This window comes from Ambystoma mexicanum, chromosome 9 (assembly GCF_040938575.1).
Source record: "Ambystoma mexicanum isolate Mex_15411 chromosome 9, UKY_AmexF1_1, whole genome shotgun sequence".
Lineage (NCBI taxonomy): Eukaryota > Metazoa > Chordata > Amphibia > Caudata > Ambystomatidae > Ambystoma > Ambystoma mexicanum.
Window position 1 is genome coordinate 293,209,186 of NC_090931.1, and position 26,856 is coordinate 293,236,041.

General features: G+C 47.6%; 1 protein-coding gene across 11 annotated transcripts in view; it reads right to left on the reverse strand.

Annotated features, from left to right (window-relative positions):
- The window catches only part of SYNRG (synergin gamma), a 1,253,369-nt gene that overhangs the window by 788,296 nt on the left and 438,217 nt on the right, over window positions 1–26,856 (reverse strand). For 6 of the 11 annotated variants that reach the window (XM_069614675.1, XM_069614674.1, XM_069614671.1 and 3 more), the window contains 3 exons: window positions 24,277–24,585; window positions 23,152–23,385; window positions 20,889–20,966 (listed from right to left, as the gene is read on the reverse strand). In XM_069614675.1, the coding sequence (XP_069470776.1) occupies window positions 20,889–20,966; window positions 23,152–23,385; window positions 24,277–24,585 (621 nt within the window). The remainder of the gene's footprint in view (window positions 1–20,888; window positions 20,967–23,151; window positions 23,386–24,276; window positions 24,586–26,856) is intronic. The other 5 variants (XM_069614681.1, XM_069614680.1, XM_069614679.1 and 2 more) reach the window with 3 other exon arrangements.

Consider the following 26,856-nt stretch of genomic DNA (forward strand, 5'->3'; position numbering starts at 1 on the left):
GAAGGAGAGCAGATGCATGTGAATCTATGAAATATACCAATGCTGGAGAAATACAGTTACAAGTAAGTTACAAAGACTTCTCCAGCATTGGAGCTTTCATAGATTCACATGCTTGAATAGAATACCAAGCAGTCAAAATAAAAACAAAGGCGCGTGTCTGTGAGCAATATATAATGCATTACTCACCGTAATAGCATTTCTGATGATTGTATCTGCTTAGAGTCACATGCAGTGCATATAGTCTGACATCTAGTGGAAATCGCGGAGTATCGCATCTTTATTTCAAAGATCGAAAGGGGACGTCAACATGGGCATGACCAACACTATACCTAATGTGACGTGTAGTTTACCCAAAATCCCTCACGTGTCGCGGTCCCTCTGGTTGTGTTTCTTCTGCTGTGAGGGAACCTTATAGTCAGCATGAGCGAGTACAGAAGAGAGAAGGAGTAAGAGGTCTATGATCCTTCCATTACACGAGGGGAGCAAGGGTGGGCGCATGTGAATCCAAGCAGATACAATCATCAGAAATGCTATTAAGGTGAATAATGCTTGTGAATCTGCTTAGAATCACATGCTGTGCATACACTAGCGAGCAGTAGACAGATGGTGGTGGGATGTGTGAAGCAACAGTAACAAAGATGTCTTAGCACTGCTTGTCTCACCTGAGAATCAGACCTAGAGTGTGTATCTAGGCAGTAGTGATATGATATGATATGGCATTTGTAACGCGCCTATACACAAGTGTTTCAAGGCGCGACGAGGCAGGGAGGGGGGAAACAAGGGGAGGACAGACAACGATCCTACTAGGCCAGGTGTCATTCAGATCGTGCAAGTGCAGGGGAAGGGAGAAGTGCAAGGGGAAGGGGGAAGTGCAGTACAAGAAAAGGGCCAGCTGGTGGCAAGTGCAGGGTAAGTGCAGACAAGTGCTGGGAAGGGAGGGCTGTAGGGATACAGAGACAGTCCCACAGTGCAGGGGTTGCCAGAGAGGCAGTGCAAGTGGAGAGTGGCTGGGCCCAGGACCGAGATCGGTGAGAGTGGCCCAGTTGCAGATTCAGTGCAGTTTCAGTGAAGAATTAGCAGGGGAGAGGGAGAGAGAAAGCAGAAGCAAAGAGGAAGGTTTTGAGGTGCTTCCGGAACCGGAGATGGTTCTCCTCAAATTTCAGGGAGGCAGGAAGGCTGTTCCAGAGAGAGGCCCCTGCCGCGGAGAGAGATCTACCACCAGCTCGTTGCTTCGAGAAGCGGCTGACCCTGAGAGAGTTGGAGACGGATGAGCGAAGGGCTCGGGAAGGAAGATATTTAGGAAGAGAGAGTTGAAGGTATTTAGGCCCAAGGCCCGAGAAGGCCTTGTGGACAATGCAGAGGGTTTTGAACTTTATCCTCGCAGCCACTGGGAGCCAGTGTAGAGATTTCAGTCCTGGAGAGATACGGTCCCTGGGCTTGAGGCCAAGGACAAGTCTCGCAGTTCTGTTCTGGATGAGTTGCAGAGGGCGGAGAGTGGAGGCAGGCAGATTAAGATAGAGGCTGTTACAGTAGTCCAGCTTTGAGAGAACCAGGGCTCGGGAGACAGTGAGCTTCTGGGGGAAGGAGAGGAAGGGAAGAATACCTCTGAGGAGGTGCAGCTGGTAGTGTGACTTCTTAGAGACGTCAGATATATAGTGTTGTGTGAATGTGTGTACAGAACTCCAGGTTGCTGCTTTGCAAATGGAATCAAGAGTAACATTTGCAATTAATGCTATGGTAGCCCCTGTGCCCCGAGTAGAGTGTGCTCTAGGCCTGAAGGGTATATCTCTCTTGGCAAGAGAGAAACACAGTGTGATGCAGTTACCGATCCACTAAGAAATAGCCAATTTAGAGACAGGATCCCTTTCTCTATCAGCTGCCACTGAGAAAAGCCTTTCCATGTTCTCGGTGCCCTTGTCTATCTGTGAATTATTCATCACTGGTTTCTCCGCGCCCTGATGCCTGCGGGCTTACGGTGCACTACAAGCACATAGACAAAGAACAGGTTTGTTTTTCTAAGTGGCTTTGTCTTTTCCAGATAGTAGATAACCGCTCCTACCATCCAGTGTGTGGAGGCTTTTTTCAAAACCCCACAAACGTGGCGGAAAGAAGGTCGGTAGTTCTATGGACTGGTCTTACATGGAACTTTGAGATGAATTTGGGTGCAAAGCGAGGGCGTGTGCGCAAAATCACTTTGTCTTTGTGAATCGTTACGAATGGCTCCTGAACTGAAAAGGCCTGCAGTTCACTAACTCTCCTTATAGAGGTGATCGACACTAAGAAGGAGTAGTGATGCCTGTTAGGTTTCCGTGCTTCTCCGAGTATGTCCATGCATCTACGAGGGAGTTGGAGGTGCCCGAACTCTATGGCCTCAGGCTGCTAAGTTGAGAGTTTAAGGGGAGACCGACATTGCCATGAGATGGGAGAACCAAGGCTGTCGGGCCCACATAGGGCCACCAGATTCATCCTGACTGGCTCTTTGTGCATCTTGTGCACTATTCTGTTGAGCAGGGGAATCCAGGGGGGAAAAGCATAGACAAATTTGCCAGACCATGTTATCCAAAGGCGGTTCCACTTGGAGCAGTTCTGAGGGTACCTGGAGGAGTAATCTGGGCATTGGGCGTTCTCCAGAGTGGCAAACGGGTCGATCTCCGGGAAGCCCCAATTTGCAAAGACGTTGAGTACAATGTCCTCCTGTAGCCGCCACTTGTGCTCTACGGGTAGGGGGGGGGGTGCCTCTGCTGAGTATGTCTATCAGAAAATTGAGTTCCCCCGGAATATGTTGTAAAAGGAGGAATGTTGTTTGAGAGCCCACTTCCACATGTTCTGGGACACTTTGGACAGCCCTAGAGAGGGAGTGTCCCTTTGTTTAAGTAATAAATGGCTGTAGTACTGTCTGTGAGGACTAGAACAGTCTTCCCCTGGAGGTGTTTGGAGGGCCTTGAGCACTGCTAGCAGTTCCAACAGGTTGTGATCGGATACTACCGCTGGGGACCACACACTGTGCGCTGGCTGTTGAAGGAGGAGAGACCCCCCAACAATGTCACTGATGTGTCTGTGGTGAGAGTGGCTTCTAATGCGCAGGTGGTGAAGGATTTCCCCTGCAGAAGGTTTTCCCTTGACCACCACTGCAGAGACTGAACGAGGGCTGCCGAGACAACCATTAGATCGTCCCACTGGCCGCTGGCCTGACACCATTGGCTCGAGAGCCCCTCTTGCATGGGGCGTATGCGCAGACGAGCATGAGGAACTAGGTAGACGCAGGAAGCCATCATCCCCAATAGTTGCATGGCTTTGCGTATGTTCACCTGGTGACTGGCTACATAGTTAGGGATCTGGAACAGCAGGTTTTGAACCCTCATTTTAGGGAAAGACGAGGCCACTTTTGGTCCAAATTAAAGCCCCCAGAAACTGTTTGACTTGATTAGGGTTTAGACTAGATTTTTTTTCTTGTCGATAGAGTAACCTAGGTTTAAGAGGACATCTACCGTCTTCTGGTTATTTGTTTGGCATGTTCTGTACGAATCCCCCGTTATGAGCCAATCCTCGAGGTAAGGATAGACTGGGATGGACTGCCTGTGCAGGTAAGCAGCTACTATCACCAGTACCTTTGTGAATACCCTTGGCGCTGAGGCAATGCAGAAGGGGAGAACCTTGAACTGATACTGGGTGTCCATCATGAACCTGAGGTACTCTGCGCGCTGACAACATTGAAATATGAAAGTATGAACATTTAATGTCCTATGTAGCCATGTAATCCTCTGCTGCAGAAGTGGGATTACCTCCTGCAGTGTTGTCATCCTGAATTTTTGAGGTTTGACATACTTGTTCGCCCGGTGCAGGTCTAAAATAGGGTGCATGGTGAAATCCTTTTTGGGTACAAGGAAGTACACTGAATAAATCCCCTGGTTTACCTGGAGAATGGGGACAACTTCCATGGCACCCTTTTCCAGCAGGACCTGAACTTCTTCCAGCAAGATGCGCAGGAGTTCTGGTGACAGAAGTCTGCTTTACGGTGGGTGGTATCGAGGTGGCCGGAGAAACTCGATGCAGTAGCCGTGGGCAATGGTCTTTAGCACCCACTGGTCTGATGTGATCCCCTCGCAGGCATAAATGACAAGCAACCTTCGACCGAGGAAGCGTGGGAGAGGGCCCGAACTGGAGAGTCACTTTGAGGTGGGGGCCGGGGAGCCTCTAGGAGTAGAGTTCCTGCCTCTACCCTTGCCCCTACAAGGGCCTCTGTTGGTAATGGTGGCTACTAGATGAGCCTTGGCCGGAGGACCAGGGGGTATTCCCTGAGCCATATTGTCCTTTGGGAGAGCGGGAAAGAGATTTGCCATGAAAGGACCAGAGTGAGTTAGCACCTCCCCGTTGGTGGAAGGGTTTAGCCATGATCTGGCGAAGCGACTAGTGTTTCATGTTCTTTCTTAGCCATCTCCAGGGCGTCATTAACAGCCTGGCCAAAAAGGATGGAGTCCTCCACTGGCTTGTTGATCAGAGAGGCAAGAGTTTCGGGTTTAAAGCCAGAGTTCTTTATCCAGGCGTGTATTTTAACTAAGGTCCCCTGGGCTAGGGTGCGTCCAGCAGTCTCAGCAGAGTACAGGGTGTTCAATATGTTATGGGTGACCTCTGCTTTCAGCCACGACCGCCAGTGGGCGTGATCGGGTGGGCTCTGGAACATCTTGAAGACCATCCTGAACTAGGCCCCATTGTACATAATTAACTTGCCAGGAGAGTGGTATTATTTGCAATCCTTGTGGAGTAGGCCCCAGAGGCAGTGGCCGTTTACCCAAGGCATAAAGCTTTTTACGGTCTTTGTCCGCAGGGGCTTCCACCGAAGACACTGGAACCCCCGCCCTCTTCTGAGGGGTAGTGACCACCAAGGAATCTGGTGTAGCATGACCCCTTATGTAGAGTGGGTCGGAAGGTGATGGGCGTAATAACTGTTCAACCCAAGGCCGTGTGAGGGACGGGGCAGCAAGGAAGGGGCCAGGCACCTCTTTATAGAGTTCAGTAGAGGGATGGCTTGACTAGTCAGAGCATTCTCTTTGAAGTCTTGAAGTCTGAGTCTGGAGCTGCCCCATGTGTTGCAATTTGGGAATGATCGGCTGCTCTTTTTAGAATAGCATTCAACAACAACTGGTCGTCAACCGGTGACAAATCCCTCTGTGGAGGAGAAGGGGGATCTAGGCAGATGCTGTCCGGGTAAAGGGTATGAGTTGGCCATCGCCAAGTGCCCTGATCCTCTGCCTGTATAAGGCCTTAGAGAGAGGCTGGGGGTGTAAGAATACTGCTCGCGATGAAAGGGGGTGCCCTTGTGGTTTGTGGCTGCCAAAATGATAGCCATAAGGCTTTTGTGAAATTTTGACAGTTGTATCAAAGGTACCGACGCGCCCGACTGTGCAGTCGGTGACTCCACCGAGGCCTTAGGTGCTTGTGCGCCCTTAGACGGTGTGTCAACGACAGTATGTTTTTTAGGGTGAACGCCTTATCCAGAGGGATGCCCAGTTGCATGCTGTGAAAGCAGTTGCGTGGAGGGTGCCGAACCGTGAGGTTCGGTCGAAATTTATCGGCTGCCCTGTTTGCAGTATATGCCTCTTTGACGATTCTGCCGAAGAAGCCATAGGGGTTGTGTGTTTTTGTATCCGTGGTGCGCAAGTACCCTTGTCGCCAGGGTGTGATATTCCCATCACAGAGCCAGTTGCCCATCTGTCGTGGCCGTGGTCAGGCATTTAGGAGCCTGCAGACTCCGCTGAAAGGTTGATCGCTTTCAATTCAGAGCCATGGTTGCCGACGGATTCCTAGTCGTCCGAAGCGACTGTGCCAACGGGGGAAAGGCTTTTAGCCTGCATAGTGTATGCCGACAACCGTTTAGCCCACCTGTCTTTCAACGTTTTTCGGTCAAAAGAGCTTACAGGCCTTGCATGAGCACTCGTCATGGTCTCGAGGAAGCCATCAGCGATGGGTGTCCTTCCAAGGAAACTTGCTGTTAAACGACCGGCAAAACTTGAAGGGCGTTCTCTCCATAGCAGAGCGTAGCGGTAGCCAGACCAAGAAGAGAAAGAGGGGTAAAGGAAATACATTATTTGAGATTAATGAAACCCAGGGCCCCACTCTCCCTACTGTAAGGGCCTGGCCAGAGGGTCGAGGCCACACGGTCGACAGTCGAGCAGTTGGACAGTCGCTGAGCAGTCGATGTCGGCGGCGGCAGGAACCCACGAGGCAGTCGTCGAGAAGATTAGTCGGGGGACTAGATGATTGTGGGGACAAAGTTAGCAATAAAAACTCTTGAAAGCTCTGCATAGGCAACCAACTAGGTTGGTGGAAAAAATCAATCTGGGGGACCTCAATGCTTGCAGGATTTTGGGTACACTACATGTCACGTTAGGGATAGTGTTACAGTCATGCCCATGTCAACGTCCCCTTTCGATCTTCGAAAGAAAGATGCAATAACCAGCAATTTCCAATAGATGTCGGACTATATGCACAGCATGCGATTCTAAGCAGATTCATAAGCATCAGAAATATATATCAACGAGACTCACTCTGAAAAAGTGAGCCATGCACAGAAACACGTGGGTAGAGAACAAAGAGTATCAGGAAAGGGGATACAGATAAATATCACAAGCATACTTGGGCTGTTCCTACCCTTGAGAAACCGGAGGGTAATCTCCCAAGTAGACCTTGAGAACCCCTTATTCAGGTGGGCAGGGAAGGGAAGGGCTAGCGCTCTCAGATCCCAACTGTTTTGCCTGCCGAAAAAAAAGTGCAGACAGACAGACATATATCTCTATCACCAGTACACTGAAGAGCAGACCGTGGACGCAGGTAGGCAATGCAATGATTCACCCCCACACACACAGACGATCAGTTAGCTCTTATACAACTATTTATTCATATTTAAGCATACATAAAGGAATAAGCTGTAACGGAAATAAGTCACAGAAAAGACAGCAATCTAAAGAAAATACATCACTGTGGGTGCAACTTCATTCCTCATCTTGCCAGAAGCGGCTGGGAGACCACAGAACGCAGCCAGGCACAGAGCACAACAACCCACAGGTTCGGAGCGAAGCATCCCCCCTCCGACTGAGGCCTTCGATTTCTGCCTGATCTTTCCAGAGCCCCACATTATAAGCCCTCGACAAAGGGGGTTGGCATTTTCTCAAACCTTCTGGCATGAGCGCCTGCGCATTGACGGCTAACCACTAGTCTCCGGCCGGAGTGACCTACGGTAACCTCAAGGAGCAGTGCTTCCCTTTCTCAAAACATCAACGAAAACAACTCTAGCTCATCCTCAACTTTGACAATGCACATAACCTCATCAGGTACCAGCCGGCACCTGCGGATCCCAGCTTCTGCTAGCACCGTGTCCTTGCACGAGCCATGCAGACCAACATAAGCAACGAATAACGTTGAAAACATGTTTTTCCAGTAAAATACTGCTAACTATGATGAAAATCTATGTACAAGTGCAGCTTTCACTGAGGCATGGAGCAAATATCCATTATGGCTCTGTGTGCCCCCAGAATGCACTGCACACCAGCACCATATTTTAGCTCAAGCATTACACCAACCCTGGGGGCGGATGAGCGAGAGCCTGAGGTTGTGCTTGGGGAATACCCCAGGTCAGGCGCAGTATTTTACCGGGGAAGGAGAGGATGAATCCCTGAAGCTTTTGTAGGCCATACCACATCTACCTCTCTTCCACCCAATCAATCTCCCTTGCCCAAATCCAATGACCCCTCTGTATATGGTAAATCCCATAGGAACCCAAACCCTGCTGCACTAGGCAACTAGAAATGCCAATATCCCTGTTTTCCCGTTACGTACTCAAACTCCCAATCTGTTGTGACAAAACATTACCCTTCCCACAATCCGCCCTATTCAATAAACAAACCCTACAAAGCTCACCTTTCCGAGTTAACCAACCACCCCCTTTCTTATGACACTTTTTCCCCATCCTACCCCGTAGGATACTTAGAAAATCTATCTCCCTCCTTTTCCCGCACGAACACTTTCTCACACTGTGACAGGCACTGGACTAACAACAAAGCCGTTTACTCGACGTATCCCAACAAAAGGGTAAGGCAGAATCGGGCAATTCACCATAACTACACACCTGACGGCCCTCATGAGGAAACAGCTATTCCAGGACGGCAATTCAAATGGAGAAGTAAGGTGGAAAGACTGGAAAGGGCAACAAAGGGGGAGGGGGGGGGGAGGAGTGCCCAGGCCCTTTTCAACTCAAGCCCACAAAAGCTTCCTTGAAAGGAATCATAAGACCAGGAACTACAGCGGACGTGTGGTGAAATGGGTCAATGGTGCACAGGACCCTCCAATACTGATAACAAGGCAGGGAGACGTACTTGCTATCATGGTACCGTCCTTGACTCCAGAGACAAGAAACGACAAGGAGGTGAGCACAGCCAGTGAGTCGGAGAAAGAACCGATAGATAACCGGACGGTGTAGAGCGAAGTTTGCAAAAGACAACTGTAACGCTCACCTGATTCCCACGGAGGCGCTGATCCCGGCTGGGTTGCTATCGTTTCTTCAATTGAGAAGCGTAGAGCTCGGACGACTCTCAGGACTGGGCTTCCTCTTATCGAATGTCTGACTTGCAGGGTAAGTTTTCCTGCAGGTGGAAGAAAAAGGGTTAATCACCGTTTGATGGGATTCCTTCTCCCACCAATCGCCAGTTTCTCCCACAGCCTAGCTTTCTACTTGTCGCGGCGAGCTCTCACCTTAGGCGTATAAATGATGAGCTCTCCATCCTGCGTCTGGTGCAGGGGTGCGTGGATTCCAGTTACGTCACTGGATGAGTTCAGTGTTGAGGCTCAAGTCTTTTGCGGCCTTAGTTGTGGCACTGGTGCTGGGATGCCGAAGAGCGATACCGCTGTTACTGCACGAGCGGATGCCTGTAAGTATACTGTAGTCTTTAGGCTTTAAAAGATGGGCACCTCAATAATGTCCCTTTTCCTTTGTTTCAGGCCTCGGGATGCTGTGGGCGTAGTTTTCCGTGGGCGTAGTTTTCCGTTGCCGCTGCACGTGCCGATGCACCTAAGTATAATGTTCGTTGGCCGCTTTTAATGGCACCTCTAATAATGTCCTTTTTCTAGTTTTCAGGTGCCGGGATGCTGCGGTTGATGCGGCCGCTTCTGCGCGTGCAAAAACTGGTAAGTTAAGATGAAAGCGACTGCCTTCACCCGAACCCCTTTTTAATTATATCCTTTGCCTTTCAGGTGCAGAGAAGCTGCCGAAGAGAAGGCCGCGGTTAGCTCCGTTGCAATCACGGATGGATCAGGTAAGCGGGCGCGGCTGCGAGCGAGTTGCACTTTTCTAACCTTATGTTTATTCTTTGCAGGTTTTGCCGGTGACTGGATTCTGGGATCTGGTAAGTATTGTTCTGTGTCTTTCTTCATCCACAGGTTGCTGCGCGGAAGCTGACGATGACTCTTGGCCTGGAATGCAGGAGCCGACTCGGTGAGCGTCCTGCTGCTGCTGCAGAATAACGCGAAGCACGTGTTTTCCATCGGGCGTGGTTTAAATAGCAGAGAAGTGCTTCCAGTGTGTGCTCTTCTACCGGTTCCACCCAGGTAAGAAAAGAGTTCCTGAATGGAGGGAATAGTTCATCCCAGCCCTGATGGCTGGGGACTTCAACCAGACTGGATTGTTCTGGGTAAATATGCAGCATGGTCTGCCTCAGGTAAGTCCACCCAAGCATTATTACACTGTTTATGAGCCCGGCGCCTATGGCGCCGGGACAGAAACCCTTCATGAGCCTGGCGCCAAAGGCACCAGGACACGGTCCAAAGGGCCCCTGTAGGGGTCTGCTGGGTCCGGAGTAGTGGAAGACGGGTCTGCTTCCGAGGGCGCTGGGCCAGTCCTGGCCCCTCGGGAGTAGCGCCCATGACAGCACCCCCCCTCAAGGCCCCTCCCAAACTTGTCTTCCCCGGGGGTTTTGGTTTATCGGGAAAGGTTCAGTGAAATTTCTGGACTAGACGAGGACGAGGAGCATGGACGTGGTCATATGGTTCCCATGACCTTTCCTGAGGTCCGTAGCCTTTCCAGTCGATTAGGTAGAATAGCTTCGATCTGATGATTTTAGAGTCCAAAATGTCTTTTACTTCAAATTCGGGCACCCCATTCACTTGAATGGGCTCTGGAGGATTTGTCAATCTGGTTCCAGGTTGCATGGGTTTCAAAAGAGATACGTCAAATACAGGATGTATTCTCATATGGGTTGGCAATTCTAATTTAACGGCCACTGGATTAATTATGGCCGTAATTGGATATGGTCCCAGGTATTTGGGGTTGAAGGTGCGAGGCCCTTTAAGCGATAAATGTACCTCTCTTTAGCTTGTTGTAGATGTGCAGTCGCTTCCTTAAAAGCTTGGGTAATAACGGTGTGCAATTGATCCATGGCGGGTGTTCCAAGATCTTGAGGTGGATCAAGGTTGGAGGTTCGAGGATGAATCCCATACAAGATGTAGAAGGGACTCTTCCCGGTACCCGAATGAACTGAATTGTTGTAAGCATATTCAGCTATCCAAAGGATGTCCTTCCAGTTACTCTCCGACTGTTGTAGCTTGTTTCGTAAATATTGCTCGAGAGTCTGGTTTGTTCTCTCGGTTTGCCCGTCGGTCTGGGGATGATGGCTGGTCGAAAGTCTTACATCGATTTGAGCTAATCGACAACAGCTACGCCAAAAGTGGGAAATAAACTGGCTCCCCCTATCTGAGATTAGTACTGACGGGAAGCCGTGTAGCCGGATGATGTTTTCAAGAAATACTTTGGCTAGGACTGATGCTGAAGGTAAGCCTTTTAGCAGAATGAAGTGGGCCATTTTAGAAAACAGGTCCACAATAACAAGAATGGTGTTGTACCCGGAACCTGAGGGTAAGTCTGTGATGAAGTCCATGGAAAGGGTATGCCAGGGACACGGTGGGATGTCTAATGGTTGCAGAAGACCAGCCGGCCTCTTCTTCTGACCCTTGTTTTGAGCGCACACACCGCAGGACATCACAAATTCCTTTATGTCTTTTCTCCACGAAGGCCAAAAGAAGTGTCTCTTCACCTTTTCTGTGGTTTTGGCAATGCCAGGGTGATCCTCAATTAATGAATCATGATAGCTGGAGATTACCTGTCTTTGTAAATCGGCGTGTGGTAGGAACAATCGTCCTTGGAAATAAGGCAAGTCATTGCTTACGGTGAAATCTTTTCCTTTTTGTAACCAGTTCAGCAAGTCTGGTGAGGTTACAAGTGGTTTAGTTTTTTCTTCAATATCCTCAATGGATTGTGAAGAAATCAGACCCACGATCCTTTGTTCAGGAATTATTGGTACAGGTTCTGGATTGGCAACGTTATCTCCCATTCCAATTCGGGAAAGAGCATCCGCTTTTCCGTTCTTGTTGCCGGGGCGATAAGTGATCACAAAGTCAAATTCAGCAAAGAATAGAGCCCAGCGAAGCTGTCTGGAGAATTGAGCCTTGGCGGTTTTCAGATACTGCAGATTTCGATGATCGGTGATCACTGTGACGGTGTGTCTGGCCCCGAGGAAATAATGCCGCCATGCCTTAAAGGCTGATTTAATCGCTAGAAGCTCTTTGTCTGTGATGGTGTAGTTGACCTCAGGCACCGAGAACTTCCAAGACCAGAATGCCACAGGATGCAGTTGGTTAGTCTCTGGATCTCTTTGTGATAGGACTGCTCCCATTGCTAAGCTGGAGGCATCGGTTTCAACGATGTAAGGGAGGTCCGGGCGTGGGTGTTTCAGTATTGGCGCCGAGGTGAATTTAGCCTTTAGCTCTTGGAAGGCTTGTTCTGCTTCTGCGGACCATTCAAAGCATTTATTTTTTCTTAAGAGGGCGGTGATGGGTTGTACCACTCGTGAAAACTCTGGAATAAATCTACGGTAAAAATTGGCAAAGCCTAGCATGCTTTGAACGCCTTTCACGGAAGTAGGAGACGGCCATTTGAGGATAGCGTCTACTTTTCTCGAGTCCATGTGGACTCCTTTGGGTGTCAGAATAAATCCCAAAAATTCGACCTCAGTGACATGAAAAACACATTTTTCGAGCTTGGCAAAAAGTTTGTTGGCAAAGTTTTTCAAGGACCGCCCTAACATGATTTCGATGGTCAGCTTCTGAAGATGAGTACACAATAATGTCATCTATGTAGACGACAACGCAGACATCAATGAGCTCTCTGAGGACATCATTCATAAAATATTGGAAGGCGGCCGGTGCATTGCATAGTCCAAAGGGCATCACTTGGTATTCAAATAGCCCATACTTAGTGCGAAAGGCCGTCTTCCATTCATCTCCTTCCTTGACCCGTACCAAGTGATAAGCTCCCCAGAGATCAAGCTTAGTATAAATACAGGCGTTTTTTACCTGGTCAAGGAGTTCCGGGATCAGAGGTAAGGGGTACCGGTTTTTTACTGTTATCTGGTTCAGAGCACGATAATCTATACAGGTTCTGAGGTCACCTTTTTTTGGTACGAAGAACAGAGCCGAGGATGCAGGGGACTTCGACGGACGGATAAAGCCATTGGCCAGGTACTGGTCTAAATACTGTCGCAGATGAAGGTTCTCAGGCTCGGTAAGGGCGTAAATCCTACTGCAAGGGGGAGTTGCACCGGGTAGCAAATCTATCTGACAATCGTATGATCTGTGGGGTGGCAAGGTGTTAGCCTGTTCCTTTTGAAAAACATCTTGGAACTCTCGATACTCTAGAGGTAATTGTGGACCGTCAGCCGTTACTGTCGCTAGGCCAATGTTGGGTCGTGGATAACAAGTTGGTGTGCACTCTGGGAACTTTATCGTCTTTCCTCGCCAATCAATCTGAGGATTGTGTTTCTCCAACCAAGGAATCCCTAGAATTACTTGGAATTGAGGAGCCTTGATCACGTCGAACACAATTACCTCCTGATGCCCGTCTTGGCCTAGTATCGTCACTTCAGTAGTGGTATGGGTCACTGGTCCGGAGGCGATTTCCGTCCCATCCACCGTGGTAATGACGTCTTTAACCACCTTTGGACAAAGAGGTAAGTTCATCCTGGAAGCCAATTCGCGGTCCACATAATTTCCACCTGCTCCGCTATCAATATATGCCTTAATTGCATGCAAACGATCCAGTTGCTCTGGGTTTACGAGGACCATTGGCATTATGAAGTGCGAGGTCAAAGAACTGGTTTATACGCTCGGCAAGCGGACCTCTACACTTGTTGGGCGAGGTAGTTTCCCGGCTCAGGCTTTTCAGAACTCTTATCAGAAGCTCCCACTGTCTTCTTAGGTGGTTTCACCGGGCAATCTTGAAGAAAATGTCCTGAATTTCCACAATAGAGACATAGTTGCATTTGTCGTCTCCTGTCGCGTTCTTTCTGGGTTAGGGGACCCTTTACAACCCCAATTTGCATAGGTTCGACGGCTTCAACTCCTTTGGTGTGACTTTGAGGCTTAGGGAACACTCGTGTTTCAAACCTGGAACGATCCGCCTTTGTTTTGTAGTCTGTGATTCAATTGGACCACCAAATCAATGTACTCTGAACAATCCTGAGGAGGATTCACTACCTGGGCAAGGACGTCTTTGAGTTCGCCACGCAAACCCCTGTGAAAAAGTGTGATTCTTTTGTCCTCAGGCCATCTGGTTTCCACGATTAGCCTATTGAATGATGCAATGTAGGCCAAAAGATCTTGATTGCCCTGTCGTAGGGAAAGGAGTTTGTTGTCCAGGGCCTGCCCCTGGGAATGCCTTGCAAAAAGTCTTTCCATATTTGCCTGGAAGGTCGGGAAATCACGAAGGATCGGGTCATCCTGTGTAACCAGAGGGATCGACCAATCAGCGGCACTGCCGCTAAGATACGAAAGCACAAAGGCTACCTTAGTCTGGTCAGTCGGAAAGGCTGCAGGTCTACAAAGAAAGTGCAATCGGCATTGATTTATAAACACCGCAAACCTTTTATGGTCACCAGAGAAGCGTTCAGGCGGTGCCAATGGCACATTTCCGGGTAGGTTGATTTGAACAGGATTGGCTGAAGCCGCTGGGATATAGCTCCCTCCTGAATTAGGTAGCGGGGTTTGCCCCGCTTGTGTCTGTAACAACTGTCTGGCGAGATCATCAGTTTGTTCTTTTGATATTATCAATTCCCTCCTAAGGGCATTAGTTTCCTGGCGGGCAGCATGAACTTCAGCTCTTAATTACCCTAATAACTGGGCCAGTTGGTCTGTGTCAGAAGTTTCCATAGCGCCTGGGTAGGAGGTTATTGGTGGGCTTCGCGTTCTGTAACGCTCACCTGATTCCCACGGAGGCGCTGATACCGGCTGGGCTGCTATCGTTTCTTCAATTGAGAAGCGTAGAGCTCGGACGACTCTCAGGACTGGGCTTCCTCTTATCGAATGTCTGACTTGCAGGGTAAGTTTTCCTGCAGGTGGAAGAAAAAGGGTTAATCACCGTTTGATGGGATTCCTTCTCCCACCAATCGCCAGTTTCTCCCACAACCTAGCTTTCTACTTGTCTCGGCGAGCTCTCACATTAGGCGTATAAATGCTGAGCTCTCCATCCTGCGCCTGGTGCAGGGGTGCGTGGATTCCAGTTACATCACTGGATGAGTTCAGTGTTGAGGCTCAAGTCTTTTGCGGCCTTAGTTGTGGCACTGGTGCTGGGATGCCGAAGAGCAATACCGCCGTTACTGCACGAGCGGATGCCTGTAAGTATACTGTAGTCTTTAGGCTTTAAAAGATGGGCACCTCAATAATGTCCCTTTTCCTTTGTTTCAGGCCTCGGGATGCTGTGGGCGTAGTTTTCCGTTGCCGCTGCACGTGCCGATGCACGTAAGTATAATGTTCGTTGGCCGCTTTTAATGGCACCTCTAATAATGTCCTTTTTCTAGTTTTCAGGTGCCGGGATGCTGCGGTTGATGCGGCCGCTTCTGCGCGTGCAAAAACTGGTAAGTTAAGATGAATGCGACTGCCTTCACCCGAACCCCTTTTTAATGATGTCCTTTGCCTTTCAGTTGCAGAGAAGCTGCCGAAGAGAAGGCCGCGGTTAGCTCCGTTGCAATGACGGATGGATCAGGTAAGCGGGCGCGGCTGCGAGCGAGTTGCACTTTTCTAACCTTATGTTTATTCTTTGCAGGTTTTGCCGGTGACTGGATTCCGGGATCTGGTAAGTATTGTTCTGTGTCTTTCTTCATCCACCGGTTGCTGTGCGGAAGCGGACGATGACTCTTGGCCTGGAATGCAGGAGCCGACTCGGTGAGCGTCCTGCTGCTGCTACAGAATAACGCGAAGCACGTGTTTTCCATCGGGCGTGGTTTAAATAGCAGAGAAGTGCTTCCAGTGTGTGTTCTTCCACCGGTTCCACCCAGGTAAGAAAAGAGTTCCTGAATGGAGGGAATAGTTCCTCCCAGCCCTGATGGCTGGGGACTTCAACCAGACTGGATTGTTCTGGGTAAATATGCCACATGGTCTGCCTCAGGTAAGTCCACCCAAGCATTATTACACTGTTTATCAATATGAGCCCGGCGCCTATGGCGCCGGGACTGAAACCCTTCATGAGCCTGGCGCCAAAGGCGCCAGGACACGGTCCAAAGGGCCCCTGTAGGGGTCTGCTGGGTCCGGAGTAGTGGAAGATGGGTCTGCTTCCGAGGGCGCTGGGCCAGTCCTGGCTCCTCGGGAGTAGCGCCCATGACAACAACTCGTCATTAACAAAGAACTTGTGTACTACTGAACATTTAAAATCGAGCGGAAGACCAGCTGCAGAGTGGTCCGGCGCCAAGTGGGCGTCCATTCCAAAGACTCTGGTGGGTCCCATTTTCTTGTGAATAATAAAGTAACAAGAGGGCGTAGGAAAGGCTGACATTTAGAATTAAGGTGGTCATACGAGGGTTGAGCCAAAATCCCTTGTACAATCGAAAGTCCTTAACCCATTACCAAAGTTGTGACAGTGTGAAACAGGCGTGTGACCTCAGCTGAGGGAAAACGCTGTATGTATAATAAATGTGGAAAGCCTGACTGGGGGCTAGAAAGCTAAGGAAAGTGAATCCTGCAAGGCATCACGAATACGTGAACTGTGTTAAACTAGCAAATGTGAACCCGGCTGAGGGATGCCGCAAATGAGAGCAAAGCCTAACACCCCATAAACATTGTGTCGACAAGCGTGGACCCGGCTGAGGGATGTCCACAAGGAATGGTTGTTTGAAAAGACATTAAGACTCTTGAGTGTTACCAGTTGCTGAGATCTTGAACTGAAGGCTGTAGTGAACCCGGCTGAGGGAAGCCAAGGTTACAAAAAGGATCGGAGCCCGGTTAAGGGGGATCCACGGATGAAAGAAAAATGAAAGAAAATCACCAACGGGAAGATTACCAAAAGGAACTTTGTGTTTGCTGTTAATAGTACATCAGGTCCTCGGAGGGAAAGAGACTTGGTGTAAAAGAGACTTGGCCACAGAAGGCCCTGATGATTTGGAAACTAACTCCAAGCTCATGCTGGAGAAGCCCAGGAGTGTGATGTGCTCAAGAGTGCCGCTTTGTTCTGTGCTAAAAACATAGGGAAGGGAGACCCCAGTTATACCATCCCGACTTATAATTTGTGAACACTTATTTCTTTTCTGATGAACATAATCCCACACTATTCTGTTATTAGGGTAAGGACTGGCAATAGGATTTTTGGTATAGACCCTTTTTATTTAACAAGACGACACTAGGACTACCTTATTATTTGATGGTCGTAGCTTTCTCCCATTTTAGGTTTAGATAAGGCATTTTTCTCACCCATTTATACATTTCAATAAACACCCTTGAACTGTGATCACTTGCATCTGTCTTTGCTGTTGCCACCACGATACCTTAAGCAAATAGGTGTTGAAGCACTGGCTGTCCTACTGTCGTCTCCCTCCCTTCTGGTGTCTTCCTCCAGGGAGTAATGCCGGGTCAACGTCTGGCGCGTGCTCCATGTGGCCGCACGATTCCCCGACAGGGAGGGGTCCATTCTCAGCAGTAGAGTGGACGTGGGTGCTTGAAACGGCATGCCCTAGAATAAATTGGTTGCTTTGGCCCACCATTGCAAAGCCTTGTGGACAGTTGGCGCGAGGTGCACGATGTCCTCACATGATCCACTGTACTGGACCCACTGTTTGTCCAGTTCTTCTTCAAGCGGCCTCATGTTCAGTCTGCAATTGGGTACGAGGAAGATACAGGAGGACATCATGCCCAGGAGGGTCTTCTATTGTCGTACAGTGGAGTTTGCCTTCTTCTGAAACCACACAACGAGGCCTAGTATCGCCACCACCATGTCCGGAGATCGACATACCCTTGGGACCAGAATCTGCCCCCAGGAAGATTAGGTTTGCGCTGGTACGCAAGAGGAATTTTCCTTGTTTATGGTAAATCCTAGGTCCTGAAGCCGAACTGTAGTGTGTGCAACTGCCTCCGACGCTGCTCTCAGGGACACTCTTTATGAGCCAGTCATCCAGGTATGGAAAGACCTCTACTGCCAACCGCCTGAGATAGGCAGCTACTGGTGGCAGACATTTTTGTGAAAACTTTCAGTGCCGACTTCAGTCCGAAAGGAAGAACCTCAAACTGGAAATGGTGTTTCAAAGGAACTGCCTATGCAACAGGTGGATAGGAATATGAAAGTAGGAGTCTGCTAGGTCTAGGGTGGCTAGAAAGTCACCCTTTTTGAGCCATGGGAGCACCATCTGGCGACATGTCATTTTGAATTTGAGGCAGGGCACACATTTGTTGACGGTCCTTCGATCAAGTAGTGGGTGCCACTGCCCACTCTTAGAATCCCTTTCCTTGTTGCTGGAGCAGGACCCGCTCTATTGCTGCCTTTAGCATTACCTTGTCTACTTCCACCATCAATTGTTCCAATTGGCATGTGCTCCTTGTTCGAGGAGATTGCAACAGAGGTCGCTGTAGGTAGTTTATGGTGTGCCCTCCCCCCCCCCCCCAGCACCACCTATAATATCACCCACATGTCTGATGTAACAGCACTCCAATGTCACAGGTGTTGGGTTATGACGCCTCCCACCAGGGTGCGATGTGGGAGGCACAGCTAGATCCTCTTTGGGTTTGGTATCCCGAGGAGCCCTGATGGTGCCTGCCTGTTTGGTAGGAGCCTGAAGATTAGGTTTGTGCTTGAAAAGACCTGCCGTACGCTCTGTATCTAGCGCTAGAGTCTCGAAAGGAGCAAAAAGGGACGATGCTCCTCTGTCTGAGGGAGCAGATGCCCTTGTTGCATCAGTGTCCGACTTGATGCCTTTTAGGTGGTCGACAATCTTCCCAAAGCTCTTGGCCGTCAAAAGGCATGCCTAGAATTTGTGCTTAGACTTCTGGTCTAAAGTTAGTGGCCTTCATCCAGGCTTGACGCTGCAAGACCGTGCCATGAGCCATTTGTTTAAACCCACAATGGGCGACATCCACAGAGGCATCGATCATATGGTCTAAGGCGCTCTCGCAATCCTAGACTATGGATTTAGCCTCCTCCTGAAACTCAACAGGTAGGCGACATTCGGAGCCATAGCACCCTATCTAATCTGGCCATCATAGCTATTGTGTTGCTGGCCCTCGCAACCAATGACGCAGCCGTTGATAGATTTCGGCACATCGCTTTGAGGTTGGGTCACTCCTTGTCAGATGGGGCTGTGAGCGATAAGGCTGGGTTCTGCAGTCTCTGTCTTGCTGCAACGGTCACCACAGAGCCAGGCTTTGGGTGACCTCTTAGGCACGAAGCCGAATCGGGGGCCTTGGTACTTTTTCTCTGGTGTCACCACCAACGCAGGCATGGAGAGTCAAGTGGCTTATATCTTCTTCTCCCCCGCTTCTCAAATGGTGTTCAGGATCAGAATCGTGGTTACTGTCCAGCGTCTCTTGTCACTATGTCCACTTGGATTTTAAAAATCTCAGCCGATTTGGCAATGGTGTAGTGAAATGAGACCATCATCCGGAGGGGAGGCTCCCCACGGGTAGTCATGCTTTTTCTGCTTCTCAATGACAATGATGTCCCAGTTGCCTGGTTCTATTTCGGGAATATCCCTGGGTAGCTATCCCTCCTCTGGATCGTCCCCTTGTGTGTCAGGGTCAGAAAAATCCCTGAAAGGGTCATACCCATCGTCTGGCTCCATTGGATCGTACATGGGGTCTTCTGCCATTCAGAGACTGATGGTAGATGGTGCTCTGGGCTCTCGGGTCCTTCGTGGTGAGGACCGTGGCGGAGAGGGAGAATGCCTCCGTTTTTGCATTCTGGGCGACTCACTATAGTGCGATGGCTGCCTATGGTGACAAGCATGTCGAGTGCGGCCCGCAGGGGACGTGCTTAGAGTACGGGCTGCGGGGGACCTGCTTTGTGGTCTACCATCTCCTAGACTTGGCAGAGCAGTAACTAGTCTAGCTCTTTGTCTCCTTTGAGATTCCTCAATTATTGTTTGCATGGATTGCATTAGGGCCTGGTCGAAAGGATCTGCTGTGTCTTCCATGACTGGTTGCCAATGTGGGCTATGTTCTTTAGGTTGTAGCGCCTCCACCTCTGAGTACTCCTCCTGCAGACTGAGGACTGGCAATTCTGCCATTTCTGTTATAAGGGAAAGCTGTGCGCCCCCCCACCCCTAAACTCCCTAACTGTGGAGTTTGTGATTGCAGAGGATCTAGAGCTCTTTCTCCAGGTGAATTGACTGTATTGAAGGCTCATCGACTATTTCTGCTGCCGTGGACGATGAGGCTCTAGTCGATGGGGCTTCCATCGACGACGATGTCGTTAACGAGTGTTTCGGGGATGAATGCTGTTTCGTAGTCGAATGTTTAGTGAACAAGTGTTTCGACAAATAGGTCTTCGTCAACGAGGTTATGGTTTTCTTGGTTGTTGATTTGTCTGTCGATGAGTCAGGCGTCTTGGATGGTGTGAGGCCGCTCGTGGATGGTGACAAAGGTTTTGGCGTGGATGGCACACCCGTGGACATCACTTATTTACCTTTCTTGTGCAGAACCCCTTTCTGTAGGGCCTTTTATGCCTTTTCTGATCCCAGGGTGGTCTTCTCACTCCTTTTCTTTGCATTGGGAGGTGGAGATTCCGTCCTGTCCACTGTTGAAGCTCTCCTCTTTGGAGCTTGCTTCTCAGTGTGTCTGGTTGGCGTGGAAGGCACAGTTTTTGAAAATTCCTTGTCCAAAGACATTTGCCTGCTTCCCAAATGTAGCAGTAGCCTTCTATACCAGTCCTCCAGTCGCAAATCTTGCAGGGCTGCATATCATGGGAACAAATACACTATTTATGAGGGTCTCTGATAAAAATCACCAATTGCCACACTTGCTACAGTCCCTGAAGAGGGAGTTTTTTTTCCTTCGCAGTGTGCATGTCTGGCTCTGCCATGAGGTGACAGTAAGGCAGCCAGAATTTGACAATTTGTGAGAGAAAGAAGGTGTCCTGAGCCCAGAAAACACTATGGTCAGTGAAGGCACAACCCAGCAAAAAATAAACCAGTTTTAATGGATTAAAGTGAAAATAGCTCAGAGAACTCAAGATGATTCCCCGTCAATTAGGCCAAGGTGAACGATCTGAAGATGGCTGCTTGGGGTGGAGTTTAAGCCCGGCCGCCTCATTGGTTAGGGTCTAAAAGGACCAAAGGAGGTGGAGGGACTACACAAGTGAAAGGCTACGCAGACCCTATGGGGCTGCTGTGTAGCATTTTCCTATGGGAAAAGTTTCATAAATTATACATTTAATTATAAAACATTTAAATTACCAAGGATTCCTGGTAAAAGATCCTATGCTGGAGAATTCAAATTAATTCTAAAACGGCAACATCTGAGATAATGAGCAGTCGCATACTACCGAATGGATTACAGAAATATAACTACTATAGTGGCAAGATAACTGCATCTCTTACCTGGAACAAGCCCATCATTGTAAAGCCAAGCTGGCGCCATAGGTTGGATCTGCTCCTGTGAGGGGAATACTGCTGTACCTAGGCAGAGGAAAACAAGGAAACTGTAAAGTGGACAGGGGCAGAACTGGAAAAGGCTAAATTAAGGTAGCGAAAACGCCACTTTTCCCCCTGTGTAAACAGACCCACAGGAGGTTAAATGAATGCAAGGTCAATTCAGCTTTTTAGTGTTTCGATGCAGATCCAGGTTCAGCCAAACAAACTGGTTGAAAACAGACATGCAACTTGTACCTCAGAATCCACAAGAGAGAAGAAAGCACATGAAGTGCACTGAAATCAACAGCCTAGCACAGCAAGATAAAGCACTTTAGCGGACAACACATTTTACATGCTGGTTAATTTTTGTGCATGCAAGTACAGCAACAAGCCTTTTTTCAGAACTCTCTGTCAAATGGTAGTGTTGGAAATCGCTACAACTGAACTGGCACACATGGTATATTACACATGAATCCATTGCCTACATAGAAAGAAAAGCCCTGCAATCTTCTCACGCTGCATTCACAAAGCGTGCCCAATAGAAGGACTTATTATTCAATTGTGAAATCCCTTCTAAACAGGGTCAAGATTGCTTATGAAGAAGGATTTAGGTTAGTGGACTTTGGTTCCCATGGCTCAATTATTTCCTTAACTTTATTCATCATCATCATGCTAAAGCTGAGAGATATAAACCATAACCACCAACTCACGTTGCATAAGTATATAGGTAGCATGCAAACCTATGAAAATCCTATCAAGAATTACGAATGAGCATCCCCATTTCCTCCTAGATGTTTTTCATAGATATGGAATAAAGTCCCAATTCTTATATACTAGGAGTAGCCTCGGCTACAGAGGAGAACAGTACTCCTATGTAATGTCCGATTAATTTATCTGGGGGTAGAAGTTTAAACTTATCTTGTCCAGGAATGGAGAGGTTATTCAAGAATACCTGATGGTATATTTTGCATTTTCTCATCTGTTTGACAGTTATTCCAGGAATTTCCATTGGAGTATTTTCTACTGCAGTTTCCTGGAGAGGACCAAGGGTAACGGATGGATTACTTGCCAACTCTCCTGTATGGGAGGGAATATTCTTGGATAAGAAGTGAAAAATCTTCCCACGCCTCCTGTACTGGAGTGCTTAATCAGGAGAATGCAATGACATATCTTCTATGCCCTCAACTTCCCTGCTTCCACTGTTTAATAGTGAGGGTTATCAGGAATAAATTACATCAATATCCCTTTACTCCAGTCTGAAGCGTGATTATTCAAGAGCAGGGACTGGAGAAAAGAGGCAGATAAAGTATCGTTCATACCCTTGTGTATTGGAACGATTGCTCCGGGAGACAGCCAGTGGGCTTGGCCTTTAGAATGGAAAAACCGATTTACCAACTAGACATATCACGTCTGCTCCTAGCCATCAACACTGCCCCCTTGCCATCAACAGCATAGACTATTGTATGTGAAAATCACTTGGCTTATATTCAGCTTATTCATTCCAATGCTGAAAATATGAAGAGGGTAAGGCATATATGATAACATCACAAAGGTGGGCTAGAGGCAGCCAGGGGAAGGGGCTGGCAGAGCTTAACAAGAAATGCATTTGGCATTGCAAGCGTAGCATAAAATAGGTAAGAGTGCATAAAAGAAGAAAGTCTGGTTGAGGGGTTCTGATATTAAGCATGCCATTTGGAGCCAGATGTGCTTTAACAGTAATTTCGTCAACTCAAGCTACTGCTTTCTATCCGTCCATCGAACAAGAATCCCCAATTTGTCAAATCACACTGGAAAAAAAATAGCCCTTATGAATGAATTGTTAGGATTTGAAGCAATGTCGATAAAATTAAAATACAAAATGTTGCAGTAAAAAGTAATATTTAATTTTTCACACTACATTTCATTCAACACTCCTTCACTATTATCTTAGTTGAGATGCCTTAAAAATGGCGATTTGAAATGAGGCATGCTCTATGAATGCGACAGGAAATCAAAAAGAGGGTTAAATGATTAATTTTCAAAAGCAGGTTATTTGCACAAGAGGAAAAGCAGGTTGGGAGAATTCAGAGCGAGTTCCACTTAGCATTTAGCACAGACTAAGATATTAATAGCAAAGCAGTCAGTTTGAACAGAAGTAGCTGCATTCTCTTTAGGATCCAGGCATTAGATGCATACGCAGTTAGGCTGATTAGTCATAAGAGATCTTGTTTCAGACATTTTATCAGCTCACCATTCTCTGCCATGGATTGGTTCTGTCCTGAAGTGAGCTGCTCCACTGCAGTGGCGGTATCATCATCAACCCCCCCGTTATGGGACAATAAACTGGGAAGAGACCGGCTTGATGTTGAGGCTGTGGGCTTGTGCCATACTTCAGTCAAACATTCCGAGGGTTTAAAGCTAATTTCAATCTGGCTGGGCACTCTTAAGTCACAAGAAGTTAAGCATGTCAGCTCCAAGGAAGGGTCTAAACAAATAGCATGATGGATTACTTTTAGGTTGCAGTCAAGAATCAGCAACATTGCTCTATCTTTAGCCTTGGACAGCTTCTGCGTTTAAAACACTGATGGTTAATTTTCGAACTGCCTTCAAATTCACATCACCCCGCCTGATTAAGTGCATTGGGAGTGTAATGGGACGCAAGACTGTTATTTAGACCCTTAGGCTAAGGACAAACTACATGCTTGACCAAAAACGGTACTGAAAATACATGGCAATCTTCAGCCACAAAAGCATTTGAGCAAAACATCTGAAGAACAGCTGTACCACGACCATTTCAGTTATATCCCATAGAACCAGTACAAGGCAATATAACCAAAATGCTGTTGTCAAATTCTTCATGGACAGGATTGCCTTAGCTCATTTGATGTAACCACAAAAATGTAGTCCCTCCTCTACTCTCACTGCCACCCTCATCTTTTTCTAGGAATCCTGTAGAGGAGATACATCTGTTTGACAGTGCAAAAACCTCCCAACTAAAGTCTGTGCAGAGGGATATGCTGGCACCAGGATTTTGGGCTGCTTGGAGCGTGGTCAGGGAAAACGCTCTGCAGAAAAACTCAAGATGCCTAGAGCGCAAGGCCTCCAGCGGCATGACTTTGAGGACATGTGCACCAATAATTTTATAGGCTAAATGCTCATTAAGGAGACCTTAGAATATCAAAAATAATTAGGTACCTAACGGCTGTATGGAAAGAGGAGTCAGGATGTACCCACTTCACCAAAGGTTTATTGCTTTAAGCTGAACAATGGATCATACAGCTTGGAATAACTTGTTCCATACAAAGCATTTTACAAGGGTAGCATTGAAATGGCAGGGGAAAGTATTCGACATTGTTGGACTTTAAACTGAAGTTACCTGATTTTTGTACAGAATGTGCAGGTGATGAGGTAGAAAACTTAGAAGCCTGCTCAAAGGAGCCATGAGGACCGGAAGGCCCTTGAATTTGTGCTGGAGGGCAAGGCTGGGTCAAGGACACAGCCTGCTCCGACAGCAGATCCCCAGCCTGGGAATGCAGATGGGAAGCCTGGAAAAGTTGGGCAGAGATAGGTGGCCCAATGGAAGGTCTCTGAACAGGGCCTTGCATAAAGTCACTGAACTCTTCATCATCAAGAAAAGCAGAGGTTTGTGAGACAGATACAGGATGACGAGATGGTGTGGGATAATCTGTAAAATGGAAATGATAATGGTGATGGAAAGAACAAACATGATGGAATACAACAACAGCAAAGAAAAACACAGTATATAAGAAGACAAAAATTGAGCCAACACAAATATGAGTGAATTGCTGAGAATAATCTATGATGGGTGCACTAATGAAGACAATATATTAACTTTTCGGTTTCAAAGGAAATCACAGAAATACTTATTAGCCGTGTCTTTAACCAAAGACAAAAAAGAAATCAAGCCTGGACACAATTAAAAAAAATATACAGTTCACCTTCTCTTCCCTTACGGCTACTTATCAACAGAATGTTACTTTTGTCTGCAATTGCCCCAACTGTTCTGTACATGTTCTGCTCAGGATACCAACTCAGTTCTAAAAAGGCCTGCAAACACACTCCAAAACAAGATCCACAACAAGGCAAAACGTGCAAAGAACTCATAAGTGATAGTCTCTTGCAACATCGCCTCCGATGTGCCTCTCTTCACATTTTTCAGACATGTAACCAACTCACCCAATCCAACAACGTGACATTAATTTCAATTGACCAAGATTTTATTGGTCAATAGCTAGCCAGGATCATTAAGCTATGGACTAGCCAGTTAGAGGAAGACTTGTTACAGTTCTCTTCCTCAAGATGGTCTTGCTCGTCAGCTTGAAGTATCAGCCCAGATATCCTTTTGAAAGTCTGGCTTTTCAACAAAAGGACTTTCTCCATTCATTCTGGTACACAGGACGCTCTGTATCCCACTAAAGAATGTTCCACTCTGTTGGTTTTCTCAGTTGATTCTGGGTGTTAAGACTAGATATCCCAGTGTACAGCATTGTGTGCAGTTCGCTTAAGGCATTAGGACACTTCCCAGTAAGTACCGTTTCACTTGGGATTGACCCTCATGCTTCTTTCTTCCAAGGTGCTTCAATACTTTTTATCCATGTCTTGTAGTACAACTTTACTCTTTAGGTTAACAGTTTTGCACTTTCTCCTCACCTGTGGTTTGGGTGCTAGTCCACGGGCTCTTCTTCAAGCCCCAGTAAAGGACTATGGTTTGCTTCTCTCGTGCTCTCTCTGACTCCATAGTACAAAGCATCTTTATGGAGTATTTCGCTCAGCTACTGCAGTTCAGGTCCCTTAGTCTGGTTTCACTCTTGCTAGCAGTTAGTACACCTTTAATCCTGATCGACAGGTGCTCTCTCATTCTCTGCTCTCAAGAGTTCTGTCATGGCCAAATCATTTGACTGCAGCCAGGGACAACAAACGGCTATGAGCAATCCTCCCAGCATTTTCGTATGGCCATCCATCACTGCAGGCACATGCAAGCCTCAACCCAGAAATCACAACCATCTTTAACATACTTACCATGTGGATAAGAGTGCTAATGCAGAGACTTGGTGGTTGCCCTACCCATTTTGTAATAGTCTCTTCCACTCAAATCGACAACTGGATACCTCTCCCCATTTCATAACATTTGAGGGGCTTGCAAGTAAGGTTCTGGCATAGATGCTTCACTTACATTGTGCAATGATAGCTTTTGTATATGATGAGTGTTCCATATGATAATGTAGCCGTTAAAAAGTCGCCAGGTAGGTGACTTTTTTCCTGACCCCTAACATTCTTTCCCTCCCCCTATGTTCTCGGTGGTGTATCGTTATATATTATTTCCTCCAATCTTCAGACTATTGGGGGAAAGTGTTTGATTGTCTGGAGGGTGCATGTTTAGGTAAATGTCACCACATAGTGGCTATTTTCACAGCCACATTGTCACTGGATAGGATGAAGTTCCATTTGGAGGGTTTTTCTATACCACCTGTATGGGGTTTGGAGGCCAACCCTTAGTGGATCTACAAGGGTTCACCAAAGGTTACAATAACTCCTGTAGTAGTGTGACTAAGATGTTCAGCTTCACTCTTTGCAGGAGTAGACATTGGTGTATAGATCATTCACAAGGGGAACCAAGTAAAAGATTATACACAAAGTACATACTGAAAAATATATTAGTAGTTATTTAACAAGGATAACATGCATTATGTTAAAATACAAGGTAAGTAACATTAAATACATACATACATAATAACAGCAAGATGCCCAAAGTGGACACCACGAAAACCAAGTAGAAACATTAATCAATTGTATCACAAAATGTTACACTACTGCAATGTGCAGAAGGGAGGCAAATCATGGTTAAAAAGTATTCCATGCCTCAAGGATTATTCTGCACAAGGAAATCACCAACACAGACTTGAAAAGTCCAGCCATAGTCCTTGAGATATTATCC